Below are 15,038 nucleotides of genomic sequence, written 5' to 3' on the forward strand. Positions count from 1 at the left end.
GTGAGCAACATATTTCGACTCACAATAGCTAGTGGTTGAAAAAGGATTTTGATTAGATAATATTTACACAAGCACTTTGTAATATTCACACCCTTATTAAAAAGAAGTGAAATTTTTAAAAGAATCTTATCCACTTGCCTAAAATATGCATTAGGGTAATATATCCAAATATGGAAGGCGGCAAAAATATATGAATATTCAACTTTTCAATTTTGCCACAACGCTTGTTCTTTTTACCTAAGTGTACTTAAAACTTTAATTGTATTTTTCTCTAAACCATTTTTTTTGCGGTGGCCGAAAATATAGCTCGAACAAATACTTTTTTATCGTTCTGAAATTTTCAGTGTTTTCGAAATTGCTTTCTCCAGCGAAATACGTAGGATTTACTTTTTATTGCACTTTTTTAAATAAGCAATTTTGTATCGATTTTTATGAAATGTTCAGCGTTGCCATTTTGCGAAAAATTCAAATAACGTCGCTTTCTAACGTTCCACGGAATCGAAAAAACTTTCGTTTTTGGCTCTAGGTCAAAAATTACGGAAGATATATTTTCGGCAGAGGACCTTTTCCAAAAGAACTAGCCTGTGGAAAAATGTTATCCAGCCGTAATCTTACAGTTATGTTCAAAATAATAGCATATACGCATTAATTCGAATGTACTTCATAGTCAATACATGAAACTAGTTCATCCCCACTTGAATATAGGTTTTATTTCGCAAAATTTATTTTTCAGTATATTAAATTTCAGATATTTATAAAAATCACTGTTCACAAAAATAGCAGCACGTAGTTTAAAACAAGAAAATCGTGGTTTAAAGATATTCAGCGATCCGCTCGTTCTGAAACTCTTCGCTACTCTTCAGTACTTTGTAGCATATCCGTTATTTCTAAAAACTGCCACTCATCGCTTCTGCATCTAGTCTACAAGGACTTGGCAACGAGAGAAAGGAATTGCAGCCCACGAATCACAAACTACAGATCATAGCTCTTCTACATTTTTCGGCTTTGCTTCAGAAACAGCGTATTTTACGGATTAAGGTCTGGAGATTGCGCTGGCCACTCCATAACCTCAATCTTCTTCTCCTGGAACCAAGCTTTAGCATGTTTGCTTGTATGCTTTGGGTCATTGTCCTGCTGGAACACCCATTTTAGGGGCATCTCCTCTTCGGCATATGGTAACATAGCTTCGTTGAGTATTTTGATGTATCCATGTTGATCCATGATGCCTGGTATGCGATGTATTGGACCTACGCCATAGTAAGAAAAACATCCCCACACCATAATTTTCGCTCCGCCATGTTTTACTGTTTTTACCGTATACTTTGGTTGGTATTCTGTTCCCGGTGGACGTCTGACGTATTGATGGCGGCCCTTTGTTCCAAAGAGCACTATTTTTGACTCATCTGTCCACAAAACATTCCGCCATCTTTGTACGGGCCAGTCAATGTGCATTTTAGCAAACTTAATGCGATTCAAAACGTGCCGTTTTCTCAATAACGGTACTTTACGGGGACTACGGGCATACAATTTGGCTTCCAGCAACCTTCGCCTGACAGTAACAGGGCTAACATTTAAGTGCAAGCATCCTTAATTTTTATAGACATCGTCATTGGATCATTTCGTGCCAGATTAACAATTTTTCGGTCGATCCTGCGGGAGGTACAGCGCTTCCGGCCTCGGTTTTCAGCTTTGGGAGTCCATTTTATAGCATTCCTTATCATTTGGCGGAGCATCCCATCATTTCCTGTGTCTCTTTGCACGCTTTACCTTGTTTTATCAAGGTTTTTATCAGTTTTCGCTGCTCATCGGAACAATGTTTACCACGACCCATTTTTCTGCAATATATGCAAAAAAAGTTTTACTTTTTCATTCCATCTTGTTTTCCATACACTTACGGAATAATTAAATGGAAAATCTTCAATAAAAGTATGAACAAAATCAAATAGTTTAAAAAAATGGGTACTGCTATTATTTTGAACGGCCTCAAGTGAACACATAAATAGGTTTGATGTAAAATATACACAGAATGAAATCAAAGCGAAACACATAATTTTCGTTTCTGATGGGGGATGTCACCACTACATACTGATACGCTTGGTTTGCGAAACTGCTAACACACACATGAATAATACATGTAGCATTCAAGGTTGATGCAGCGCTGCTATTTTTTAGAACACAACTGTATATTGAAAACACTTGACACTTTTAGTTTCAATCTTGTTTAGAGAAAATAATGCAATTTTCTAATCTATGTGGATCCGGTACTCATACAAATCCTTAACGAGGTGACCTGCTAGACAAGATCGAAAAAACCGAGTTTTTTTTACTTATGGCGATAGATAAAACGAAGAATATATCACAACAATATATGTAAATTTTTTACGATTCTAACAAACATTTTGACACGGCTCAATGCGTTACCCCAACTGAGCCGTGAATCTTTTAAGTTTTTACAATAAGTAAAAATAAAAAAATACTAAGAATGTCCACCTGACAGATCTTGTTGACGCAGATTGCTGCTGCGTGTTGAGATCCTTTTCCTTGACGGTGAAGACGATTGGGGGTGTTTCAGTCTGCCTTCTCTCGCGTTATCGTTCCCGTCCATGTCATCATCGGTTCTGCTTTCTTGCTGTTGACGATCAGAGTTTCTGTTTTGTTTATTGTTCTTACGGGTCGCTGTTGTAAATCCGTCTTCATCGGTATTTGCTTCTTTATTGGTGATGCTAGTTGTTGGTTTGGGAGCGGTTGTCGTGGTCGTTGTACCTGCATTATTGGTTAATTGGATCGTTGTTTTTGATTTATCTGTGAGTGTCAGTGGCTGCTTGTTAGAGTTGTCTGTAGTAGATGAGTTATGACTAGTTGATTCGGCGCATGTTTTCCCGTAGTGAGCTGAATGGTTACAGAATTGGCATGTTGAAGTCTGCCCAGGATATATGATTAGCGTTGTTTGCTTGTAGATTACGCCTTCCTTCTCTGATTTGCATAAGAGATTTATGTAAGAAGGTATTGGTTTAGTCACTCGCATCCTCACAATGCGAACGCCGTTGGGAATGTCGCTGAAAAAAAAATTCTCCATGTGTCATTCATAATAGATTCTACTTCTCCATATTGCGACATGATTCGTTTGATGTGATCTTACTTAGTGCACGGGGCTAAATCATGTGGGGCTTTTCATTGAAAAACCCCGGGGCAGTGGATTGCACTGATGTTGCATTTTCTAGCAGAAGAATGTGCTAGAATGTGCAAAATCAGTCCAATTCACTGCCCCGGTGTTTTTCAATGAAAAACGACAATGGATACGCACGTCCACCATGTCGTTTTCCATATGTACGGGGATGTTGATTCTTGTGTTATTAAATTCGACCTCGTGTTGCATGTTGTTCTTTGCAATGAGGTTCTCTGCATGTACTAAAATTCTAAACGTGATCAAAACACAGTTTTTAACGTGGTGCAACTGAATGTACGTAACTTCAGCAAGATTAAGCTCCATTTTAACCTTAACTAACTGTTCCACTTCCTGAACTGTGGGTCTAACACGAGATTTATTAAAGTTGATCGAAATCGTGTTATCCCGTAGCACGGGCACTTTTGTTTCATTTGGCAGACTCATTTCACTCCGCAACCGGGGGCAATGATATAATATTGTTTTTGCACTGATAAAGCGCAAAAGGCTGGTTTGCTTTACTGGTACCTACAGCCTGCTATAATGTAGCGATTTTTTGCTTCTGCTTTGTGCGAGGTCAGAAAATATACTGAACAAACACTTTAACCATTTCTGTGGTACGTTAGCATCAAAAATTCATGTCAAAAAATGTTATTTCTGGAAGATCGCGGAAAAAACGGGTACAGAAAAACAAACAGAAGGTATATTTATGTAAATTGGAAATTTTGTTGTTTCATTGATTTCAACCATAGCTACCAGCTGCACTTTTCCAGTAAGAAAATATTGTGAAATTTTCCAAGGAAAATTTTTAGTTTAACTTCCCAAATGTGTGTACGAGTTTACATGAATTTTCAAAAAGATAGGACGTTTCTTTCCCTTTCAAAAAATTACGAAAACAAGCCTCTTTTTTGTCTTCCATATCAATCCACCCGCTTCATTGTACTTATTAATTTGGGACACTTTTTTAGCGTAAACTACCCAAACAAATGAACGAATGGGAGAAAGCTCGCCAAATTTTGAAAGAAACCGTGAAACTATTCTTTCAACAAACTACCAAAAATGGTGTAGTTTGATGCAATAGATAAAAGATATTCCCAAAAGTAATCCTCAAGTAGACAGTATTCGAAGAAGTTTCTTGTGGACGATTTTATAATGACTTTGTTTCCACTTACTTGAAATCATTTATTTCGATTCTCGTTTTCCTAGATATATTTTAGATCGATCAAACGGTCATAAGTTAGAAAATTAGCTGTCAGAAGGCACTAGCAAATGAAAGATTGCACATTGATAAGTGATCAAGACACAATCAGACAACTTGAAATTGTTTGGTGCTTAATCTAAGCGGCAGTAGGTAGAAAATGAAGTACAAAATATATCCTGATATCATCCTTTTTCGTTTCATCGAAATAAAATTCAGCTGTTAAATCAAAACGGATCATTACTTTATTGAACGATAAATAACATGCCACAACTTTCAAAGCATACAACAAACACTTCGTGTCTTCAGCAAAGTTGTTCGCAAAAGAAAGAGGAATAAATTTGCTGAAGACATCATCTCAATATAATCACTTAAAGTAAAAATTAATGGAAATATCTCACTTATAGGGGGATTAATCAGTGAAAACATAATGTCAAAAGAAAGATCATATTAAAGCCAATAACTTCTCCGAAGGTGCTATTGACCTCAACTTAGCCGTTTTGGCGGTAATAGTCAATTTCATATTTTTGGTCTTATTTTTAGATATAAGGATACGGCACCCGTATTTAATGTTAAATATCTCCTTCGGTAATAGTCTGATTTCAACGAACTGTAGTTCGTTCGAAAGGTATTCGTATAAGCTGTCTAGAGATATATAAATTGTTTATCTATGTTGTCAATTTCGACAGCAATTTCAAAAAAAACTGCAAAAAGTGCCTTTTTTGGACATTCAAATACAAATTGTACAAATTGGCATCAACAGCTTTGCTTCGCTATTAAGTACCAAGATAATAACATACATGCGCTGAAAACAGTGAAATTCTCGTGTTTGAGCGCAACGAACACACGAATCGAGTGCCCCTATTGTTGCGCTACCATTTGACTCAATGCGTTAAACAAAGATGGCAGACACTGCTCTAACCAACGGCTTCAAATGGGTAGCGTGATAATAGAAACATAGCGATAATGGGCTCATCACCCTACTCATATCTTAGGGACTAAACATCAAAATCAAAAACAAATTAATAGTCTGTGTGATAGGCCTTTCATTTGCAATTGGTTTGAATAAGATCGGTTCAGCCATTGCTGAGAAACACGAATGAGAGTTTGTCCGTTACATACACACACAGACATTGACCCAAATCGTCGAGCTGAGTCGATTGGTATATAAGATTCGGCCCTCCGGGCCTCGGAAAAACTCTTGACAGTTTGAGCGAATTCTATAACATTTCTTTTATAAGAAATGTAAAAAACGATTTTGTTAAATGTTTACACAAAACGGCGAAGTTATATAAAATAAACTGAAGAAGAATCTTTGGATTTATTTGAAGAAAAGGAAAACGTTTATCAGCCTAGAATCAGATTATCACCGTTATTTGATTTTGTGTAACCATATTATTCAAAAAGAAATAGGAAACCGTTTCATTTTCTGTAAAGACAGCAGTTTAGCGTAGCAGCTATTTGATTTGAATATTATTAAAAAAGGCTTAATGACATCATTATTGTTGGGTCATAATCTGACCCACCCTAAGTAGCTTTGTACTGCACATACGCACGCATGCGTCTGAATTATTCTTCACTGTATATAAGAAGGCGGTATAATGCAGTGATACGCATAACAGTCCGATTTGCAGCGAACTTTATATGCATGTGGGACTGTATCATGGCAGTGTACTACAATCCAGTGAAATAGAATAGAAGAAAACAACGCTACTATAGCATTAGTAGTGTACACAATTTTGAGTTAAATTGAATCAAGACTAATTGAGTAATATCCATTGTGGACTTATAGCGATCTAACCAACTGCAACTCAGAATGAACTTACCAAAACCTGTGCACCAATTTGTAAGGCTTCATCAAAATGAACCGGATGCAAACGAAAGCTGTTCAATTCGTTATATCAATCGTATGTGAAGAATGAGCAAAACCAAAATTTGTTTATAGTGATGAATAGAGTTCCACATTTTATTAAATGTTGCAAAAATGTTGCAGACACATTTTTTCATATTAAAGAATCCGGAAGTTATGACCGTTTAGTCGTAATGGAGGAGTTCTAGTTCAACAGAGTGTTTTGTATCTAAAGATAACAAAATGTAAAATTTGAATCATAACTCCGTGGTAGTGCTATTTATAAGCGAGAAAATCTTCAGTGCAAAATATAATACGAATAATTTACGTGTATCAGATGATGTGCAGCGAATAGGTTTCTGACATCAGTTATAATGTTAAGTGTTTGCAACGAAGACTGGCTGTGAGTCGTAGCAGCAGGAGTATTGTGTCGACACCGGCATACCAGTCAAAATGACGATGAAATCGATGAAATATAACGACTGTGATACAATAATGGATGGCTATAACCCAGTGCCACCGCCTTTGCCACGAAGAGTTCCTCCAGTAAGGAATATTTACGCAGAACCATTTGCAACTGAGACTAACACAAACAGGTAAGATGTTTTATGAAATATATAGCATAGATAAAATAATATAAACTTTTGGATGGCAAAAAAGTTTTCGTACAATAATGCCCCAACCGGATTTTGAAAATATAAACAAAAACAAGTAATCTGTTTTTTTTTTATTAAAATTCTAACCGGAACTACTGACATTAGTCATTTTAAAATATTGCAATTTTTGGCAATGTTTTTTTCCGGTGAAATATATCAAAAACGTTGAAATTTTATTGCATTAGGGGCCGATTTCTTCACCCTCGCTTAACTTTCAAACCAGGTTCACCAGTACGTTAAAACCTGGTTTAAGCGCTAAGCGATGGTGAAGAAGGTTGTACGACTTTCCCCCGAAAACCATTCCACAGAAACTAAAACACTGAAGTTTTTTCCCCCAGAAAAAACCATTCTCCAAAATACCATTCCGTCGAGAGTACCAATTACCAGAAAACCTTTTCCCAGAAAGTATTTATGCCTAGAAAACTGTTACCCAGATTGGACAAATACCCAGAAGTAGGGTTCGTCGCGGTGCGGATGTGGGCAGTAAATGGATTGTCCGCACCGCAACCGCAAAAAATAATGAAACCGCATCGCTTACCGCAACCGCACCTTATTTACCGCACCGCACCGCGCGGTAATGCGGTAAATGCGGTAAAATTTTTGTATTTTTAAAAACAGTGTTGAAAAATTGTTGATTTGTATAACCATATATAATAAAATGTTATTCTTATTCACACGAAATATAACTTTAAGAGACTTCTCAGAATGTAATGTTTATTAAAAACAACTTTTGCATTTTATACTAATAAAATTCCGTACATTTTAAGGCAAACATTATACATTCAAAAACGTTCTACTGCAGTAATAGGAAAACTTTTATTTTAGCAACCCTTCAGTTAATTGAAAAAAATTAAATAAAAATGTTATAAGAAATGAAGTTGCATATTTTTTTCTGTAAATTTTCATATTTTTAATGTTTTTTACATATGAAAATGAAATGGATATTTTACGTATTTACGTAGTAAAAACCACCTTTCATTCTTAAAGGAATTCCTTAAAAAAATTAAGTCGAAATACCAGTACTTCTATATATTAGCGCATATATTCCAATATAGTGAAATAAAAACATATTGTATTTCACCAATAACCCTAGAACGTTGCACTTGCGTTTCCCATCCTAGAACGTTACACTGGAGTACAAATGTACCCCAAGCGTTTGATCGCGATTTTCGCAGGTAGAAATGCAAACAAAACAGTTGTATAATGCACCATTTTCTTCGTTTTTTAATTGCGAAAACAGCTGTGTAAATGAAAGTAGGAAATTTATTGAATCAATGATACATAAATTGGTTTGAACAAAATAATAAGTGAAAAAATCCCTGTTTTGACTTTTTTCACAAAAAATACTATAATTTTGCGAATTTTCAACCGATTTGAAAAAAAAATAAAATAATTCTAAAAGTTGAAAGAATGATCTTGATACGGTATAAAATGTAATTTCGATATTTTTGAAAAAACTGCAATTATTTTGAAGAGTGAATGTTTAAAAATCGGGTTTTGGAAAATACCACGAAATGAGGTGGAAATTGAAATGAAAAAAAAAATTCTGACCAGTAATACATTGGTAACACGCAACGTTATTGTTACAGCTGTTATTGCGCGCAACTTATACTTGCGAGCCATTGCTTTGAAAAACTATAAAAAATTAACAATAAAACAATAGAAATCAGTAAAAATGAGAACGATTTTTGTTCCGCTTCAAAATTAAATTAAATTAATTTAAAAAAAACGATTAAAACGATTATATAATACTAATTGTTACTACCGTAGTAATACAACCATTATTTAAACTAGTATTGTCACGAGTCACATTTCCACTGACAGCACGAAACCTAACGAAACACTAACGGCAACCGTACTCTGGGGTAGAAATGTACCCCCCTCCAACTTTGACACCTGTTTCCACGAAGGCTATAAGCAAACTGGCTATACCATCTTTTCCTACTCTTACTAGGAACTCTAAATTGAATTATGGTTAGGGTCCCAGGACGGTAAATGCCGAATTCTCGTTTTTACATGGCCCCAAAGAAGGCGTGGGGTACATTTGTACCCCAGTGCAACGTTCTAGGGATAATAACGACGCCATATTTAACGAAAAAAAATGCTCTTTACGATACATCCAATCAGGAGTCCGGTCTCAACCGGTACAGAATTACTGAACATTAGAAAAACTGCAAAAATGTATGATTTGTGGCATACAGCAGAAATGCTATTAAACATAGGGGGTTTTATGGACAAAATATCCCAGAACTCTAACGTCCGTAAGATTGCTTCCTTTAAAAATGTATGAACTATAATTTTCTAAAGGCTAGTTCGAAAGTTCTAGCATTTTATGTATTTTCCTCTAATATTTTTCCAAAGGGCCAATGTGGTATTTGGTATCTGAGCTAACTTTCACACTTGTCAAATATGAAGGGGGCTTTGAGAATTTCAAAAAAATGCAATACCCTACACCATAAAAACACTAATTTCGAATAACTTTACCTCAAAAAACCTACAAAATAGTCTTAACTGAAAAATATTAGGACTTAATTTGGTAGAAAACTATCGTAAATTTGAATGGAAGTACGCGAAAAAAAAGTTATGTAGCATACTTTTGGAGAAAGAGTCCAATAAAATTGGCCTCAGAAAAATTTACATTGGATTTACACAGCAACATAGAAGATAGAAATACAATGTTGATGAACGAATGATAGAATAATCAGCCTAATTTGGACCCCTTCTTATTTTGGATGCTTTTCATACATTAGTCTTTCTTACTGCCAATTACTCAAAATTCGTTTGGTTTGATGAAGATAAATATATTCTTTGGGTTGTGTTTAAGTCCCAGTATAATTAGTTCATCTCTAATTCCTTTAAATTGATCAAAATTCACAGTTGAAAAATTGATATCCAAAACGATTCATAATTCCACGATTTCCAACAGGAATCGGGAGAAGTGATACATTTTTAAATTGGATTTTAGAGTACAAATTTATTGTTTTTAAATGATCTAATAATTTTGTCTCTATTTGGATCTTGTATTTCATGTGTTTGAAATGGTTAGTTTGTGAAGTTTTACTTATAAAATAACTAGTGTCCAAAATATTTCGTAAAAATAATAGCGTCAAATTATTTCGGACACAGCTAGATTTTCTTTCGTAATAGCGGTCTGTTTATCAATTTAGAATAACCAAAATATGAGAAATAAAGTAGCGATAAGTCGAATATTTATTATATTTCGATTCCTTCTCCAATCATTAGCAAGTCAATGGAAATTATGCTAAGTCAAAGTTTTTTCGTGTTTCTCTATTGTAGGGTGAAAGTTAAACTCGAGCGTTGTGACAAGGCTGGTGCGTCATAACGTCCGGGACATTATGACGCATCAGGCCGCGTCATAACATCCGAAAACGGATGTGCGTCATAATTTCCCCGACGTTATGACGCACATTTTTCGGGTCTTATGACGCACCCCTTATGCGTCATAATGTCCTGGACGTTATGACGCACATTCGATTTCGGATCTTATTTATAATTTATAATTAATATCAACATACACAGTGTGGTTCTAATGATAATTTCTTAATCTATTTAAGGGATCATCCATAAATGACGTAGCATTATATGGGGGAGGGGGGAGTTTTGTATTTTGCGATGATGTGTGACGACAGGGGTAGGGGGTCATGTCATGCTACGTAGCTTTTTTGAAGGGAAATAATTAACATCGTTTTTTTTTATTTTACGAGGACAAGGAGGGGGAGAGTTACCACCAAGCTACGTAATTAACAGGGAGTATTTAGAGGTTTGTGACGAAATGCTACGATGGGGGAGGGGGTGTTGAAAATCACTCAAAAATGCTACATCATTTATGGATGATCCCTTAAAAAGTATAATTGTAATCTGCTACGTGGAATGTGAAGATCAAACTCGGATGACACTCTGTTGAAGGTCCGCTGCAAACCAATTATGGCACCGTTAACTCCATAGTTAGTCCGGCGAAGAGGTAATCGTAGGAATATATTATTGCGAAGGGCTCGAGGGCGAACGTTCATATTTATCGCACTGAGAAGCTCGGGGCATTCAATTGTGCAAAATATCCGAAATCGTCATAGCACGGAATAGATACCACCGCACTTGCAATGTATCGAGTCCAATAAGGGGCCGTACATTAATTACGTAAGGCTTTTTAGAGCTTTTTAACCTCCCCCTCCCCCCAGATAAGAGTTCGTAAGATTTTGGTGAACTCCCCCTCCCCCTACATAAGATCTTATCATGATTATCGTAATTAAAAAAAATCGAATTGTAAATTCATCACATAATAAGATAGCGAAAACGATATGTATAGAATTATTACAAGAGCACTCATGACAAAATTTAACTGTAATCACCTGCAGAATGTTAATTGCATGCCAATCTCGCCCAGTAGAAAGAATAACTGTTGTCAGATATTCAGTAACTCCAATTTGGTCCACATGATCTGCTTTGCTATATTCCATTTCCTTTAAATCTATTTTCTTGTGATGTAGAATTTAAAAGAGTTTATCACCTCTTCTGGCATGAATTTATTCTGAGTTCCAGCTGTGACGCTTATCGTACGCATAGCTCCGAGTTAATCATCGTAGAATTTTCTTGAATTAAAATACAGTTCACACTCTGGAAATAGTCGACATTCAAGATCTTTGACAATCGCATGTTAGAACATTTTCCAGATACCTTGCGGGTTTGATTCGAACGTTTGAAAAGAACAAAGTCGGTCTAACAACACGAAGGGTATCAACACTTCTTAACTTGTAAGGCATATTGTGACTCCAGTTCCCAAACAGAACAATGTACAACCAAGAGCCAAAAAATTACTCATATTGTTTGATATACAAGGATTATATGGTACAAATGAAAATAGTTCCCTTTTCTTATTAAAAAGAATATTTTCCTTATGGATTTAATTTTTTAAACTTTTTTTGTGATATTACGTAAGAAAGGACAAACCCTCCCTCTCCCTCAGATAAGAATTTGTAAGATATTTTGAAAGTCCCCCTCCCCCCATATGCCCTTACGTAATTAGTGTATGGCCCCTAAGCAAACCCCGGTTTTCGTAACTTGGCAGCTGGTGAGGGTTGCTCAAAGGCAATCGACGAAGGGCAAACCGAACAAATCTGCGCTGTACTCGCTCAATTCGATGGACGCCGTTGAGATAATGAGGTTTCCATACAACTGAACAATATTCCAGTGTTGATCGCACGAGTGAGCAGTATCGAGATTTCAAGCAGTAAAAATCTGGAAAGTGCTTAGATATTTTCATTACGAACCCCAAACAGCGTAATGCCTTTGCGTCAATATAGCTAATGCTGTTAAACGTCAGTTGTTCATCGAGAAAAACTCCGAGATCTTTGACACAATTTGCTCTGTCAATCGTGGATTCAGCTAGAAAGTATTCGAATCGAATTGGCGTTTTTTTCCTCGAGAACGTTATGACCGTACATTTCTTGGGATTTAGGGTCATTTGGTTGATCTCGCACCGTTCCGCAAAGGTTACCAGTTGGCGTTGAAGGAAAGCTGAATCATCAGTATTCCGGATTCTATGGTATAACTTGAGGTCGTCGGCGAAAGACAACCGTGGTCCTTCTAAAGAAAAGTTGACGTCGTTGAAATACAGAAGAAAAATCAATGGACCGAGATGGCTGCCTTGCGGAATACCAGATGAAGCGAAGAACTCTTCGGATACACAATCACCTATCTTGACTGCTAGACGACGATCACTGAGATACGATTGCATCCAACGGAGAATATTGGTACCAAATCCAAGTCTATCTAACTTTGCCATTGCAATAGCGTGATTAATCTTGTCAAAAGCAGCTGAAAGGTCCGTGTAGATAACGTCAGTTTTAAGGCCGTCCGACATGGCATCTGTCACATATGTTGTGAACGACAGAAGATTCGTAGATGTTAAACGTTTCGGCATAAATCCATGCTGAGTCTCGAAGATATACTGTTTGCAGTGGCTGGAGATAGGTTCCAACACAGCCATTTCAAACAGCTTAGGAACTGCGCTTAGCATGTAATACCACGGTAGTTGTCAACTACCTTTTTATCACCTTTTTTGTGAACTGGAAACATGAAGGAGGATTTCCAGAGCTCGGGAAATACTCCGGTTGTTAGCGACAATTGAAACAGATGACAAAGAAGTTGAATTAGACCGGCAGAGCATTTTTTTAGAATAATAGTTGGTATACCATCTGGGCCTGCCGAGGTTGAAGCCTTCATTTTGCCGATCGCCAGTTGTACCATATTATTGTCGATATTGATAGAGTTCAAAGACTGGTATGATTGAGGTGCATTGAGTGCCGCGCGTGAAAGCTGGATCGGTGTCAGTTTCTCGTTGGAGAAAACACTCAAGAACTTTTCAGAGAATAGTTGGCAGATCTCCTGTAGTCTAGAGCTCATACGTCCTCCATAGCTCATCGTTGAAGGCAACCCTGATTTCTTTCTTTGCTCGTTTACATGCTTCCAGAATGTTTTAGGTTCGGACTTCAACTTACGTTGCACGTTTCGCATGTAATCGGCATGGCAATGCTTCGATGTCTTTTTATAGACATGGTTAACATGAACGTAGTGTTGTCGCTGCACGTACCCCCCAAATTTGGAGTACTTCAGAGCGGCTCTTTTAGTCGCTTTTAACCACCTCAGCTTGGCAGTGTGCCACGCTGGGTGCTTAGATTGAAAATAATGCGCATCATAACGTCCGGGACATTGTGACGCACGAGGGTGCGTCTTAAGGTTCCGAAAAATGTACGTCTTAAAGTCCGAAATCATTCTAGTGTCACAACTTCCGAAATCCGTACTGCGTCATAATATATGGGATTGTATGACACACATGATATTGGGATGTTATGACGCAGAGGCACTGCATCAAAAAGTCCAGGATTCAATGACGCACTCATAGTTCCGGACATTATGACGCATAAGAACTGCGTCTTAACGTCCCAGGTCATAAGGTCCTAAAGTAGGAGGCGTCATAATGTCGCAACAGGCTGCGTCATAATATCCGAAAACGGGTGTGCGTCATATGCTCCTGGACGTTATGATGACTGGTCTCTTTCGGATTTTATATCGCAGTCGATTTCATGGACACTGTGAAGTCCTTATAGTTTCGGGTATTATGACGCAGAAGAACTGCATCATAATGTCCCAATGCTGTATGAACTAGGGCGTTATGACGCAGTACCTGTGCATCAAAGTGTCCGAAACCATGAGTGCATCATATTATCTCGGACATTAAAACCTAATCCCCCTGTGTCATAACATCCCAACACCAGTCTGTATCATAAGATCCCGGACATTATGACGCAGGACTAGTTTCGGAAGTTGTGTCACAGAGTGGTTTCGGATCTTATGACACACTATTCTACATCATAATGTCCCGGGCGTTATGACGCTGACTGTTGTGGGAAGTAATGACCTAGGACGTTATGACGCAGTACCTGTGCATCTTAATATCCGACACTATGAGTGAGTCACAGTGTCCAAGAGGTTCATTGTAACATAAAATCCGAAAACGTTAATGCGTCATAACGTCATCACATCTGTAAACGGATGCGGTCCTGGACTTTTTGACACACGCTCATTTTCGGATTCTATGACGCACCCCTTGTGTGTCACAATGTCCCAGACGTTATGGCGCCACCCCTTTTGGGACCTTATGTCCTGGGACGTTACAACGCAGTACCTATGCGTCTTAATATCCGAAACTATGAGTGCGTCATATAATCCTGGGCTTTTTGACGCGATACCTGCCTTATGAGGCAACACCTCTTTCGGGTGGTACAAGTATGATTTCGGATATTGATGCACCACCCTTCGGACGCTATGATACGCAACCCTTCGGACGTTATGACACGGTGGCTCTTAAATTAGATTCTTACTAACACTCACTACACAATCAATTGCATATTTTCTCATATGCACTCACAATCTCTCTCATTTAAAACGTACAAGTGCTCGTGGTCTGCGCGACAACACTAAGCTGGTCACAAACGCGAACAAGCAATTGTAATCATCCACACGTACTTACACTCACGCCAATATTAAAATACCATGGTAATTATGTGAACATTTTAGAACATATAAATATATAAAGCGATCTCATGCATATATCCACCGCTAGCGCGATCATGAATCGATCACGTCGGGAAGCCT

General features: G+C 37.3%; 1 protein-coding gene across 14 annotated transcripts in view; it reads left to right on the forward strand.

Annotated features, from left to right (window-relative positions):
• The window catches only part of LOC131694307 (teneurin-a), a 1,511,233-nt gene that overhangs the window by 385,212 nt on the left and 1,110,983 nt on the right, over positions 1-15,038 (forward strand). For 9 of the 14 annotated variants that reach the window (XM_058982945.1, XM_058982962.1, XM_058982955.1 and 6 more), the window contains exon 2: positions 6,154-6,806. The exons of 1 other annotated variant lie outside the window; for it this stretch is intronic. In XM_058982945.1, the coding sequence (XP_058838928.1) occupies positions 6,664-6,806 (143 nt within the window). In that variant the 5' untranslated portion in view covers positions 6,154-6,663. Of the gene's footprint in view, positions 1-6,025; positions 6,807-15,038 lie in introns of those variants that run through there. 4 more of the 14 variants (XM_058982989.1, XM_058983020.1, XM_058983018.1 and 1 more) reach the window with 3 other exon arrangements.

This window comes from Topomyia yanbarensis, chromosome 1, assembly GCF_030247195.1.
Source record: "Topomyia yanbarensis strain Yona2022 chromosome 1, ASM3024719v1, whole genome shotgun sequence".
NCBI classification, from domain to species: Eukaryota; Metazoa; Arthropoda; class Insecta; order Diptera; family Culicidae; genus Topomyia; species Topomyia yanbarensis.